The 15,735-nt window shown below is 39.1% G+C and overlaps 1 protein-coding gene across 1 annotated transcript; it reads left to right on the forward strand.

Annotated features, from left to right (window-relative positions):
* Positions 1-74: 74 nt before the first annotated feature.
* sytl4 (synaptotagmin like 4) lies at positions 75-13,406 on the forward strand. Its single transcript, XM_022760187.1, has 18 exons — positions 75-169; positions 271-334; positions 2,577-2,768; positions 4,352-4,567; positions 5,239-5,348; positions 5,550-5,661; positions 5,772-5,939; positions 6,686-6,800; positions 6,885-6,975; positions 7,072-7,166; positions 7,504-7,596; positions 8,067-8,245; positions 8,638-8,740; positions 9,249-9,410; positions 10,647-10,752; positions 10,846-10,954; positions 11,052-11,260; positions 12,463-13,406. The coding sequence occupies exons 3-18, from the start codon at positions 2,650-2,652 to the stop codon at positions 12,609-12,611; spliced, it is 2,136 nt and encodes a 711-aa protein (XP_022615908.1). The 5' UTR covers positions 75-169; positions 271-334; positions 2,577-2,649; the 3' UTR covers positions 12,612-13,406.
* Positions 13,407-15,735: the final 2,329 nt, after the last annotated feature.

The raw sequence follows: 15,735 nt of genomic DNA on the forward strand, positions 1-15,735 counted from the left end.
CTGTCATGGAAAATGTGGAGAGGCGCTCCTGCCTGTCTGCTGCAAACTTTCCCTATCTTCCGGTACTTGGGACTTCTGTAGCACAAAGTCAACTGTGCTGGAGACGGGAGGCAAGAAGACGAAGACGAGGACGTGGGAAGGAAAGGCAGTGTTATAGCTGCTGAGGAGAGTGAGTAAACTTGTCTGTAGATAGACGGCAATACAATTATGTTATATGCGCTCTTCGCTTGTCTGCCACTATTCACGCTTTTTTGTTGTGTTTTCTGCCAGGAAAATCTCGCTGCCGTGGTGACGCCAGCCGTGAAGCGGGGGTGCAGTCGACTTTTATCAACAGGTGCGTGTAATTTTCTTTAATTAGCTTGAGCAGTAGTAAAACCACTGAATCATCTTCCCAAATATTTAGACTTTACAGTCGGGTAAACGCAAACTGGTTTCTAGAGACTTCGTGAAGTGGATGTGGAATAACGTTAGCATTAATTTACTTTTCTGCTGGTAACGTTGACGTTCGACAGCTTCAGCCGTTAGCAGCTTATTATGGAGTTCATTAATGATTCATCTGAATTTCTTATCATGGTTTGAGATCTGCCGTCATGTTTGTTAAATTCATGCTGTTAATCTATTGTAAAATACAGTTACAGTCGAATTCAAGCAAACTGAAGACATCGTTAAGTGGATGTAAGTGGAGTAACGTTCGTATTTTAAATTAAAGTTTTAACGTTCGACCCGCAGCCGTTAGCAACTCATCACGGACCTTTTTTAATTCTTAAAACCTGAATTTCAACATCGCAGACTGGTGATCTGTAAAGGCTATAACAGTTATGATTTGAGATCTTTCCTCGTGTAGTCTCATGTTTGTTAACATCATATTCACTCTGGTAACCTTCTGTAGTCTCATCAGCCAACACTGTGTCAGTAACAAAACTTTATAGAGCCTATCAAGTAGACACAAGCTGAGAAAACCAGTCGAAAGTGCTGATGTGGAGCTTTCCCACTCTCATCTATGTCTACAGTCCACTTGAAAGACTACAAATAGGCTTTTATATAGTTTTATTTGTATATAGTGATACAAGATTTTTTTTTTACAACATCCAATTGTTCTGTTATAATGATTATTACTAAAGATTATCAACCCCTGTGTCATTTGTCTTGTATTTTGAATTCCTAACAGCTTAATACTCAGACATTGAAAAAATGATTCAGACTTACAGCTGAGTTTATGCTGATAACAAAGCTGGAGCAAGCAAAGTTTAAAAGGAGTTAAACAAAGATAGAAATGAATGCATAGTTAATCAGCAAAGATTAACTAAAATGAACCTGAACCCCAGAGGATTAATGTCATTTGCACTTTACACAAGCCTACACGCTTGCCTGCACTATGCTACTCACTCTTTAATGTTGTGTTTGGTGTTTGTAAAGGATTGTTCAAGTTAGTGCAGTATCTCTCAGTCAACTGGTACAGACGCATGCGCCATTTCCTTGAAAGTTACCAAGACAAGTTGCCTAGCAGGTATTATTAAATTCCTGCTAGGAAAGACATTTAAACAATGAGGGAAAAAGGTCTCAGGTTATGCCTGTGGTTTTAAATTGCAGATTTCACTCTGATGAGCTACTTAACATGCACATTTACCTCTAAGTTAAATCCCCTTTGAGTCAGTTCAAATAATAAATGAAGCATAAAGTTTCAGATGGGAACATGACAGATGATAAGTTGGATTTTTGGCTTAAACAAATGGTTACGCTACAGAACTCCACCCATTTCTCTGTATCCTTAGAGGGTGGGAACCCTCCATGATAGCCAAGTTCATGTTGTTTTTGCCCGTCCCACTCAAAACAACCTTTCACCCTGGCAGAGGCTTTCTGTGGGATCTTTAAAACCTCTCGCATCCTGGTTCCTTGTAGTCATTTATCATTTTTGGAAGGCTGCGTTCAGCCAGAAGCTTGTTCCAAAGTTTTAGACTGATTCTTGTCCCCTTGTGAAACAGAAATCATGTCTTAATGAACAGTGTCTGCTGGCTTTATCTAGATTTCAGTGGGTGATAATTTTAACTGTTCTTTTAATCTTTTGCCAAAAAGGGCTTTGAATACAGGAGAAGGAACAAAGTTACTGTATATTGTCTGCGATGAGATTCAGACTGTCTAATGACGCATTCTGTTCTTTGTTTGCCTGCTTTCTCATTAATGAACCAGCTCCAGCAGGGCAGAGTTATACAATAGGCAGTGGTCTCACTCCATGGAGGCCAACAGGAAGAGAGAAATGTCACTCAATCGTCCACCAGTCATTTGATTAGAACCACACAGCTCTCTCTACCTGTTATATCTTCATCACTGCAGGACATCAAGTCACCAAGTTCCTCTTTTTTATTGTAGAGCTCTGCCTATGTTGCCTTGCGTGGGATCATAGGAAAACATGCTCTCCAGTAGTAAAAGTAAAGAGTGCTGCTCACCTGCTCGCTGTCAGCTTTTTAAGTACACATTTTGTCAGTATGTAATCAACTTTTTTTTTTTTTTTTTACAGTAACACACTAGAGGGTTTATTACCTTTTCACTCAATTCCTGATGTTCTGTTTTGTCTTCAGGGGAGCTTCTTGATGCTAGAGTGATTGGGCTGAGCCAGTTAACCTGCGCTAAGGGGCTTTGGTTGGAGGCACAATGCCCCAGGCTGCTGACATGATCAACCTGGGCTTCCTGTCTGACTCTGAGCGGGAGCTGATCCTGGAGGTGCTGCGACGGGACGAGGACCTGAGGCAGGCTGAGGAGCACCGTGTTCGGTGAGAGGAAAGCATTTTCTGTTAATTGTGCTAAATGGTTAACTTACTTGCTTTACTTCTCTCTATGTATGGGTTATAAAAATGCCAAAATATGCAAGGTATTACAAATTTAGTCAATTCAAGGGATTACTATTTAAGTCTAACTTAATCATTTCAAGTGTAGCCTAATTCACCAGGTATTTTTAATGTTTTTTTGATATTTATTATCGTTAGAATCTGACTAGTGAATAGGCTGATATCTCACAATATTAGCTCAATGCAGACAAATATTGGCACATACACTGGCTTTAAAGAAGTTTTGTTTTGTTTTTGTTTTTTATCTCAAATATTGATATCTGTATCAGCAGTCCAAATATATACATACATACAACATATTATTATTATTATTATTATTATGTTGTAGGTAGTTAATATTTGTTAGTGTCAATATAAGGTTAGAAGGAATTTGTTGCTGGCAAGGTTGGGTTTAACCTCAAATCATTTGTAGGTACTGACCAAATTGTGTCTGTAGAATCAAGTATCAAAAACAAATGTACACATGTAGTGGACGACAAATATATCTTATCTTAATATAGACATTTTTGTGCTGCAGTGCTCAATATCTTGGTTTAGGGCTGGGCTATAATTCAGAATTATTGTTTATGCATGGTAATGATATGATGTGTTTGTTTTGTAAGAATGTGACAAAATTAGTTATTGCAGTTTTAGTTGTAATTTGTGAAGAGTTTGTCTGATATAAAGTTTAACAGTGAAATATAGTTAACTGCTTTGTACATTAGTTTGATTATTTTATGTGCCTCAGCCTCAGTTCCTTGTGGCATTGATTCCACAAGATGTTGGAAACACTCCTTTGAGATTCTGCTCCATGTTGACATGACTGCAACACATAATTCCTGCAGATTTATCAATTTATCAGCTGCACATTCTTGCTGCCAATCTCCCATTCTACCACATCACAAAGATGTTGTATTGGATTCAGATCTGGTGACTGGGGAGGCCACTGAAGTTAACTGAACTCACTATCATGTTCATGAAACCAGCTGAAGACGACTTTTGCTTGGTAACAAGGTGCATTATCAAGCTGGAAGTAGCCATTAGAAGATGAATAAACTGTGGCCATGAAAGGATGTTCATGGTCGGCAATAATACTCAGATAGGCTGTGGCATTCCAACCATGGTCGATCAGTATTAAGGGGCCCAAAGTGTGCCAAGAAAACATTACCCACACCATTACACTTACCACCACCAGCCTGGACTGTTGACACAAGGCAGGTTGGGTCCATCGATTCATGTTGTTGACACCAGCTGTTTGTAGAACTGCCGCTCACTGGATGTAAACTCAAGAGACTGTTATGTGTGAAAATCTCAGGAGATCAGCTGTTTCAGAAATACTCACACAAATCTATCATATAACACTTGCACATGATTAAAAAAGATGAAATGTACTGTGTTTCTGTGTCTATTACAATGTTTGAACTTTTTCTAGCTCCTGTAGATGGCTTGCAAATTCTTGCTTCACCTATTGTATATGTAAAACCCAAAACTCAATGCATGATGTCATTTATGTGACGTTTTTGTTTCAGGAAGTTGAAAACAGAGTTGCTTGATGTGAAGAGGAAAGGGGCCAAACGTGGCAGTGGAAGATACAGTGAGCATAGTTGTGGCAGATGCCTGGAGCCTCTGAGCCGACTGACTGTTTTCTCCAGCCAGTGTAAGATGTGTAATCACCATGTGTGCCGCAACTGCCGAACACTCTTCCCAAATGGAACCTGGTTATGCAGCGTGTGTGCCAAAGAATCGTAAGATATCCTGTTTTTCTTACTGTCGCTTAAAAGTTCCTTGCCCCCCCCCCCCCCCCCCCCCTCCTCTTTTTTTTTTTTTTTTTTTTTTTTTTTTTTTTTTTTTTTTTAACCTCTACTAGTGCCATGAAGCTGTTTTTCTATGAATAGATCCCTGTTTTGTTTATCTTGTGCACACACATGATGGTTGGTTTGACTGTGGTTTCACTTTGTTCCAAACATGGATGTGAACAAGGTGGGATTTAATTTACTTAATTACTTAATTGTTAGAGCTCAAGGCAACACACAATGTATTTTGCTGGGTAACACTGAATGTAAACATAACTTTGAAATCATTAATAATCAGTATTTTGAGCCCAATCAACAAGTTGGTTCAACTTTATTATGACTTTGGAGGATTTAGGTTGTGATGCTGTTGAATTGTATTGATATACTGACAGATGTTTCTAGTACTTTGCCTAGAAGCATTGACACAAATAGACACATGAAAACTGTTATTTTGAGCAGTATCACATGATAATAAGAGTAATGTACACCATGTTGCAAAATGCTGAGGAGCTCACAGCACACAGCTCACAGCATGTTGGGTAACCATTAACTAATATGGTATTTAACTGCCGAATGAGGGTAAATTCTTTACACCTTTAAAAAGCGTTTGTTCTGGATTCCAGGGATCTAAAGAAAAGGACAGGTGACTGGTTCTACGATCAAAGGGTCAACCGTTTCTCCACAACGCCTGGACATGACCTAGTCAGGGTCTCCCTGAAAAAGAGACCGCAGTGTGAGTACAGGAAGAGGAAGTGGGTATCAGCTGTTCAACTAGGAATGTAAACAGCCCTCAGCCAGACCCAAATGAAATGTCCACAGTCACAGGAATGTTGTTTCACTTCAACAATGGAAGGAGAGAAATGTTAGAAAATGCAATAGCATGATTGCATGTTGTTTAACTGGTATGGGAGTGTGATATTGTTCTGTGTTATAGTGAAGAAGCGTGAAACAGCAGGAGAAATGCTGTTGAGAAGTACTGAAATAAAGCCAGATCCTCCCGCTCCTGTGCCTCGGCCCAGGCAGAAAAATCAGACGGACAGCAAAAGGTCTGATCTCATTCTTCACATCACTTTTGTCAGTTTTAGAAATGTTAACACATGGATTTCCGAAACACAGATTAAGATTGTCTCAACGTTTTTCACCTTTTCTGTGTCAGTCATTCAAGCAAGATTTCAGGATCACTTGCTTCGAGGGAATCATTTGAATCAAAGGAGGACATTTGGTCAAAGCCAGCTCACAGTGACACAGAGTCTGCAGAAAATGCCAGTATAAGTAGCAATAAAACGGAGACTGAGTCTGGTCGTGTGACCCCTGAGCAACCAAGGTAAACTCACTTACATTTATTCCAAAATGTACAAACGCTACACACTTAACTTCAAGCAACATTTGAGGCAGATAGTGCAGTGTTTATCACTCCTCCCTCACAGTTGATGACCTTCTAGTCTGAGGCCAATACAGCCAGGGCTCGGTCAGATCATAAATGCAGAAAGTTGTACCTGTAATTCTAAACTCTATAGTTTACACTAAGATACAACAAAGGTGTTCCAATGGGGACATAATTTAAAAATCAAAAATCTGTAGAAGTAAAAAAACGTCTTCCATAAAACTTTCCAAATTTTAAAGTATTGCTTAGGTCTGTCATTAATAAACTCGTCATAACATTAGCAACCTGAGGGTGGGGTGTATTTTCTTGCACCTCATACTTTTTGATTGTACTGTTAAAATAGAGAAAAATAATAAATCAACTTCATTAAATGTAGATGAGTGGTGACTCCTAACAAGAAAACATCCAAAATAATGAACAGCACAGCACTTCATTTAGGTTAGTAATTCATGCCAGTTTCTGGGATGGTTGTAACCCTGTTCGCAGTGTTTTCCAGTCAAAAATGTCCACATAAGTCATTTAATTGAAGTGCTGTCCTGTTCATGACTTTTGCTGTTAAAGTTCTCATATTACATAAAAATACACTGAGATATCCAAATGCAAATTTCAGGCAAACCTGCCTTTGAAAAGTAAAAAGTTGTATGTTTTAGCAGCTGTATTTAATTCAAATTTATTTTGTCAACCAGGAAAGAGACCCACTCAGTTCAGTCCAGCCCATCAGGGTCCAGTTCTTCCAGTCTCACCATCCCAGTCAAAGCAGATATTGTCAGCGCTGACAGCACCAACCCAGAAGCTAACAATGTAAGATGCGTTTAAGTGGACATGGTCTCAAATTATTTAAAATTTTTCTTCTCTGACTATGTCTCACCTTTTCTGTTACCACAGGCCCCAGAAGTAAAACCAGTCAGTCCAGCCCCAGAGTTGGACGTTGATAGAATCTTCAAGAAGAGTGTCAGACGCACCCAAAAGCCTCCTGGTTAGCATCTTATATTACCATGTACAGTGCTGTTGTTTTTATTCCATAATCAAATGAAAAACTTATACGTGTTTAATTGCTGATCTTTATGCTTAGAGTATGTATCGACGGTGGACCTGCGTGATGGACTTGACAAACCAGATGCCTCACTGGGCAACAGGAGTCATTCTGTACCAGGATTAGATGTACAGGTAAGTAGTTCACTGAAAAAATCCAACTTTTGATTTTGATTTGTGTGAAACACTAAAACCTGGCCTTCACAGTTATTGTTTCAGATATTTTAACATTGTCCTGCTACTTAACTCACTTAGATTTGGATAGCTATGGATACTGATGTCAAAGATGCATCCTCAGTTGGCTTATTAAAATACTCGGTGTACAAAAGTACATTTTTCCTGTATTCCAAATTAGATACATTTCTGTTAACTTACTTTATGTGTTGTTGTTTTAACTTTCTAAGTAACATGAACCTTTTGTTAAAACAAGGCAAATGTAACTGTTGTAAAAATGTCTTTTATGGTACCACAGGAAGATGACGAGGAGGAAGAAGATATTGACAGCTTGGTTAGCTTTCATAAAAGGACAATGGTATCAAGCTCCTCCAGCCTGCATAGCTCAAAGGTAAAGTATTGACATTTCTCACAGCTCGCATTAGTCCTCTAAATGCTCTTTGAAAAACCGCTCATTATGTCTCTCAGAAAGGAACTGATGTTAGATAATCTGAATGAGCATCTATAACCTCAGGATATCCTCCTTCAAGATAGGAAGTGTGAAATTGATGTGTAAAGGCTACCAAAAATGTTTCTATAGTTACCAAAGCCTTAGGGGAAAACAAAGCTGAGGCCAACAAGACTTTGATGCTGTCACTCTGGATTTGGATATTGACAGAAACATCCTGATCTCTGCTAATATCTTTGTTTGTCCCTGGCTCACTTTTTAAACCTCCAGCATGATATTTATTGCAATTTCTAACTTTTTAAACTTTGATCTGCAGCATAAAGCATTTAGAATATGTATGTCTGAGTATTATCTACATGTCAGTATTTGGTATTAATGAAACTACAACCTCAGGTGTATATGTGTTTCTACAGAGCACACTAGGCAGTATGATGAGTATTTACAGTGAAGCAGGAGACTTTGACAGTGTGGAGGTGAGTGGAGACCTCGTCTTCTCAATGAGCTACGACGAACCCACCCAGAGCCTCCAGGTCTTCATCAAGGAGTGCCACGGGCTGGCCTACGGCAATGCCTCACGGCAGCTTTCCAACCCGTAAATATTACCAACTTTCACTTTGTCCAAGCATAGCTGTAATGTGAAGCTCAAACAGGCAAAACACATAATTTGAAGAGCAGTTTACTTCAAACTTAAAACATTGGGCATCGAATAGCACAGCTGCGCCAAATTGTGGCTCTGAAAAAACACATTTTTCTACTGCACACACAGCCCTCAGTGATGCTAACACAGCTTTGATCAGTGTAGATAAGAGGTTGCTGGGTTTACAAAGTCACAATAATCACATTCCAAAGGTGATGACCTCAGCTACACAGGAAATTGAATGTCAACACATATTATTTCACAGCATTTATTCAGGAAATACAGAATAAAACAGTCATGTCCAAGAGAAAGACTGAGTGACATACTTTTCTCTTTTTGTGTTTCAGTTATGTCAAATGTTACCTACTCCCTGACAAATCTCGCCAGAGCAAAAGGAAGACCACGACGAAGAGAAACACCATAAACCCCGTCTACAAAGAAACACTGAAGGTGATGGTTTATGACTGGCTCCTCTCAACTTGTAATGCAACTGTTGACCTTATCCTGTTGACTTAATGACACTCCCTGATTAGTGACCTTGCGCCAAGCCTGCTGCAAATAGTGACCACACCTACAGAGACCTTAAGATTGATATTGACATTGCTGATTAGAATACCTTTTGTCAAATATTGATTTTGGTCCTGGCTTTCAGTGTAGAATCAGCTTAAATACAGTAGCAAACAAAACTGCTGAAAAGAACATCATCTGGGTGAATCTATTTGTAACAAATTATTGCTCTGTCATTTTGGATTGCACTTTAAAGGTTTGGAAGAAGGTAATTATTCAGAAGATTTTGTGCAACTTCCAATAAACTCTGAAATCACCTTCTTCTTTAATCTATAGTCCTTGATTTATTTAAAACTCCCAGAGCATGAGAGCATTACAAGACCTGTCCATCACTGTATCAGCACTGAGACAGGCCTTTGATCCATCAAGTCTCCTCATCTTCCACTTCCAGTACTCTGTCAGCCGCTCCCAGCTGTTCACCCGCTCCATGTTGATATCAGTCTGGCATCATGGTCGCCTCAGCCGCAACGCCTTCCTGGGAGAGGTGGAGATTGCTCTGGACTGCCGAGACCTTGACTCACCGTACGAGGACCGTGTGTCTCTCATGGCAAAGGTAGATCAGAGAAACTGAATTTGTTTTTCTTTACCACACTATGATGGACTGGTGCCCAGTGGAGTTGTGCGTTGTGTGTATCTTTTGAGGTCTAACAAACATGTTAAATACATTTCCTTCCTTTTATAAAACATTTACAAAGCTGATTTTTCTTAAAAGTTCATGACTTGCATTGTTTACATTCATGTTTCTTATTATGTTTATTAGATGAGTAATGCAGTGTTGACAAAATAATGTTAACACCTTACAGAAAAGGACTTAAAGGTGTCCTGTGGAGTTTTCTTGTTGAGTTTTTGTTTCCATTCAGTGTTTCTCACACTTTGTAAGAGCTCTAACAGACATGATCAATGCATTTAGTCCTCATAGAACATTTTCAGAGCCAATTTTTCTTCTGCATTGTTTATGATCCACATATAAAGTATTGACCCATAGTGCTACTAGAGATCAACAACTTCATAAGTTGCCTTTAAACTAAAAGTGCTCCAAAAAAGGCCAAATCATCTATGCCAAAACTGCACACAGACTGGGTGTAACCCAAAGAGGATGTCTAAAAACGCACGGTAAACTGGGTCAACAATGAGGAACAGCAGCCATCAGCGGAGACTAACCCACGGGTATTTCAGAAATGCAAGATATAGTAGATATCAACAAACAAACAAACTGTCATGCAAACTGCAATGTTACAGTCTTTGTGTACCGATGAGATGATGGCAAAACTTCATGTTTAATATCAGCAAGTAGCCTCAAGGTCAAAGCAAATCAAAACAAGGTGAAGCTATGGATCATCTGTGAGGATGAGAGTCTGATCAACATGTATCTTGTTTCTCACTTATATTTTGTTATTAGTGTATATGTTGGCAAAATAGACTGAATTGCATGAAAACACTAAGATTGTGTTTGCAGTACGTGAAAAGTGAGTTTTCATTATATATTTTGTCACCTTATAAGTCTCTTAACTATTTAAAACACTGATTAGTTGTGAATGTCCTGCCATACTAATAACTATAACTATAACCTAATTCAAAGGAAATCTTAGTAAATATAGTTGTAGGTAGGTTGTATAATATTAACAGATATTGTTTTTACAATCATAAACTGACCTCTGTCAGGCCCAGTCATCCAGCACTAGTCAGGATTTAGTGTAGAGCCCTGCGTGTTAGGACGAATAACATGTTTACAATAGTCGGTGTTTGAGATTCTTGTATTTCCTAAATGTCATGTACTTCTACTAAACAGGCAGCCTCTACCGTGCCAGCTTCAGCTTTTGCTCAGTACAAAGGAGAGTTGGTGATCTCTTTAAAGTTTGTCACACCTAAAAAGCCAACAACTGAGAAAATCAAAGGTAAGACAACAATAAGAAAACTGCATTTAGCTCTGGTTGTGTTTGATACACTTCACCTCAAATTTGTGAGAGTGTCTGCCCTCTCCTTGTCAGGCAAAAAACTGGTGACTGAAGAAGGAGGAGAACTGCATGTCCTAATTAAAGAGGCAAAGAATTTGATGGCAATGAAAACAGGAGGCACGTCAGATAGCTTTGTAAAAGGGTTAGTGATAATCTGTCTGCTCTAAAAAACCACACTCACTGTGTTTTCATACAAGCATTTCTCCATTTAAACTAACTTGGAGTTTGTTGTTCTGCAGATACTTGTTCCCAACTAAGGCAAAGACCTCAAAGAGGAAGACTCCAGTTGTGAAGAAGAACCTGAACCCCCACTATGACCACACATTTGTGTTCAAGGAAGTGGCTCTGGAGCAGCTGAGGGGGATGTGTCTGGAGCTGACTGTGTGGGACAGGGAGGCCATGCTGAGCAATGAATTCCTGGGAGGAGTCCGTCTCAGCTCTGGAAAAGGTGAAAAACTGACAGAGTTCAATAAATCCAGAGATTTTCCTTTTTTCATCTCCCCTTCAGTTACAGCTTTTTGTCCCTTTTGTTATTTCTTTGTGTTCTACTCAGATAGTTTCTATTCTATGAGATCTCTTATACCTTGTCTGTTTCATTTTAACTAGTCAGCACTTCATTTGTTTGTTGTTTTGGCCTTGGTTCACACTGAACTGTGTTGCTTTAGTTTGATGTCACAGTTGCAACTTTTTGCAGTAGAAAATAATTTTACTAGGTTCAAAGTTTTTCAGTTGTCAATTATATAGTCAGGTGTCCATATGAACAGGTTTTGCTTGGTGTTCACACTGGCCATTAAAATATCCTTGTCTAACGTGCTTTCGGTGAAGGTGATGGGAACAAAATTTGGCCCTTCATGTAAAAATTTAAGTAGAACTCTATCTGAAGCTAATATGAGGTTTAAACAGTCTGAGTTTGTCAAATGAAATGGGTGTCTTCCAAAGTCACGGCCTTTTTTAGTACAAAATTCGCACAAAAGAGTAAATTGCAAAGAAGGGTCGTAGTGTGGCGTAGTGGTCTAAGCAGGCGGCCCATGTGTAGAGGCTACAGTCCTCGCTGCAGTTGGCCCCGGTTCGAGTCCCGCATCGGACGGCCTTTGCTGCATGTCATTCCCCCTCTCTCTGCCTCCCCATTTCCTGTCTTTCTCTACTGCACTATCAATAAAGGCATAAAAAGCCCAAAAAAAATATACTTTAAAAAAAACGCAAAGAAGGAATTTTGGAAGAACTTTGGAAGATATTCACTTCACTTGACTAACTCAGAAGTCAGTTACCTAGCTATTGTCTTAAAACAGACTGGAAAAACTGTGAACCTGTCCTTCAATTGCAATTCAGTGTTCAGATCATTGTTTTGGGACCAGGGAGGAATCGACTTTTTAACTTTTGTGTTGCTCTCCCAACTCTCTAACTTTGGAATGAAGGTGAATTTAATTTATCTTCATGAAAAGAGAAAGTAACACTATTTTCATTAATAGCAGCTTAATAGCCTTTATGAGAAAGTCATGCTCAATTTTATTTTACTGCTGAAGTACCCACAAGGCTTCCATGCCTTTTTCCCCAGTGTGACAATTAAGAGTGTTCAAGGAATTTGCCATCATTAATGATAACAGACTCTGCACTAATTTTGCATTCACTGTGTAATCTTCACCCCTGCAGGCACTGTTAAAATAGCCAAGGAGGAAGTGGAAATGGACTCAGTTGGAGAGGAGGTCAGTCTGTGGGAGAAGATGATGCAGTATCCTGACTCATGGGCAGAGGGCACTCTTCCACTGCGTTCCACTATGGGGAAGGCTAAAGGCAAATGAGGACAGCTGCACAGGCCTGGACTTTCAAAGAAAAGAGACTGAAATGGGGAGCAGCTGTGGCCTCAGAGACAAACATGAGATTGTGGATTCATTTTATTTTGAAAGCTTTTCAGACCAGAAGCTTTTGTACTGAAGTGAGCAGACTCAAAGCTGATCAGCTGTAAGCAGGCTCACAGTCTGCTGGCCTGCTGGCTTGTCTTCCTTTTTTCCAACCCAGTCTAGATGAACCACCGCCCACTTCCGTATGGGGTTAGGGTCGAGGCTTTCGTCATACGGAAGTGGGCAGTGTTCCATCCAGACGGTGGATGCAGCCTCCTGAATGTTAAACATCTGCTCGCACCTGCCTGCCTCCCTCCGACATCCCTGACTGCAGACTGTTACTGCTGAAAATGTGCCAAAGCACGCAACACTAAACTCTTTATTTTAAAAGCACTGACACAGTCTTATGTTTTTAAAATTCAGGCTGTATATATTATTTTGATTAAAAATCATCCACTTAGCACAGAAACTGTCACAAATGTGTCGCCCTTTTTCTTTATAGTTGTGTATAGAATTGCACTGATAAAAGAGGAAACAATTCATTATAAACTGGTATACAGAATTTCTGGTGTTGCATCCAACAAATTGTGCTTAGTTTAATCTACATTGTATTTTACAATAAAGCTATCATGTAAAATTATATTTATACAAGTTGAAAAAGAATCTTTATTGGAAATTATTAGTCTATTTTCAGATATAAATGTAGATTTGTAACTTTTAACTCCTCATTGGAGTGTGATCAGAGTCATGTATATTTCAGAGTTCTGTTCACCCAATAAAGATTGACTAAACCGAAGACATGCTTGATTGCTTCAGCTCTATATTACGCTTAAATACCAGTTGGATTCTTTAAATTATCAGTCCATTCAAGTGCCCCTCAGTAGTCTTTTGTAGCGATGGTTGTTAATTATAATTTTAGGTCCTTTAGTTCTCACTAAATATGAGGTTACTAACAGAATTTCTTTGGATAATCTATTTGTTTACTGATAGTTTCTCCCTAAACCTTGTTTGCTATGTTTTTTGTATCTCTGGTGCCCTGCATGCCCCTCAGCCAATGACTTGATATAGACAAAATAGGGCTATCAATTCAGTGTATAATGATCATGTTTGAAAACGAGGAACTGCTTTCTTGTGCTCCTCCCTCCTCATGTTTCTCTGGACTTGCCCTCTAGCTATTTGTGCTTCCCCATCTTGTGATAGTAATACTGATGAATTTATCACTGTGGATTTAGCAGCAAATAATTCCAGGGTAGCAGTAACTGGATTTTGACAGAACATCAATAGTAAACATCTGGCTTTAATTCCCATGGGAATCAATGAGTCCATCATTTTATTAGGAGTCTCTTGATATTTAAATAGAGTGAGGGGAAAAAAACCCTTACTCTTAATGTGAATGGGAGTTAGGCTTTTTTTTAATTTTTCAACTAAATTAACTTCTTTTCCCCCCAGAAAGAAACATGAAATTGCTGAATAACTAAATGATGAAGCATTACCTAAAACCCTCAGTGACCTCATGATCGGGGGTTCATGTCACAGGTCGAGTCCACAGTCTGCTTTCTGGTGGAAACAAGACAAAGCAGATATTGAGGTTGCTGTTGTTTGTTAAACTCCATTAGAAACTGCCATTTGAAGTGAATTGATTTTGAGAGGGAATGCTGCCACCTTGTGGTAAAACATGAAACTGCCCCTTCATTTTGATCAAGGCTTTTTTTCTTATACAAACATCATCATCTATATTTTACTATCTTTAATGCATGAAATACGTTTTATTCACTGAATTTAGTCAACAGATAAGATTTTTTTCCTACCAAGGCAGGATCTTCTCTCGGTTCATGTGAGAACAATTTAGCTTTTAATGATGAAAACTGAAGTCAAACCATTACTATTCTGCAAACTTATTCAGCTTATTCATCTTCCGTATCAAAATTTCGGCGCGTAATTAGTCCCGGAGGTTTTAGAAAACCCAGACAATATGTCAACACTGTGCGGCTCGATCGGGAACGGTGTGCTATGACTTTTCTGAGTGATTCGAGTAACCATGGCGACGTAAATGGCGAAAAAGGCGAAAAAATTCCCATAGAGAATGAATGGTGAGACGTCGTGAAAACGACCAAACTCACCCCTCTTTGGGGCTCTACTGCTGCGTCATACTGTGACGTAGAAAAATGGTTGAAACGTTAAACAGGTCACAAGACTTGAGACTCTTCTTGGTTAAATCGGTTTTTGACAACTTTTGTGTCATTTTTAGTCAGTTTCAGATTTTATTTAATGGGTGTGTATTGCACTGAATGTTCAGAGCTGGAGTGGATGACATCACGTGCACTCTAACCGCCATCTCTGAAAATTTTCCTAAAAAAAAATCAGACAAACTCTTTTAAATCCCACAATTCCCAACCTTCACTGACAATCTTTATATCGAAAATGTAGAGAGATGTCCTGTATCACCCTGTTTTGGTCTCATTCTGATATATTTTACAGGTTCTGAGGAAACCCCCACTAAGTGCATAGAGGACTTTTAGATATATTTTATCTCATAAATCTGTGTGTTTCATTAGTTTTAGCTCAGTCTGAAAAAAAAGAATCAAATGTATGTAAATGTATGTATTAGGAATTTTGAAATGTGGGTCCTGCAGACCCTTATACCTCTCATCATTCTTTGCAAATGACAGAAACATGCTCAGGACTGGAAAGCTGTTGGTCTTTAGTGATCTTTAGTCCTCCACCGCTCACATAGACCTCAAAATGTTTCAAGGCCCAAGTAAGAGCCCAATATCACCAGTACCAGTCTGCAAGAGGACAGTTCCAGCTCCCAAATTACTGGCATCTACCTGTAACTGAAAAGGGTTATCACCTCGGGGAGCTGCCAAGACAAGAGCAGATTAAACCAGATTTTTTAACATTTTCAAAAGCGCACTGACACTTATGGGACCATTCAAACGTGACTTTGTAACTCAACAGGGTATAAGAGGTGCAACTAGAGTGGAAAAATTTCCAAAAAATCCTCAGTAGTACCCTACCATGCCCAAAAAAATGCACCAGCTGTTTTTCAGTGGTTGGAGATGGAGACTGATGTAGTGTCATTTGA

The sequence above is a fragment of the Seriola dumerili genome, unplaced genomic scaffold (assembly GCF_002260705.1).
Source record: "Seriola dumerili isolate Sdu_G_001 unplaced genomic scaffold, Sdu_1.0 BDQW01000331.1, whole genome shotgun sequence".
NCBI classification, from domain to species: Eukaryota; Metazoa; Chordata; class Actinopteri; order Carangiformes; family Carangidae; genus Seriola; species Seriola dumerili.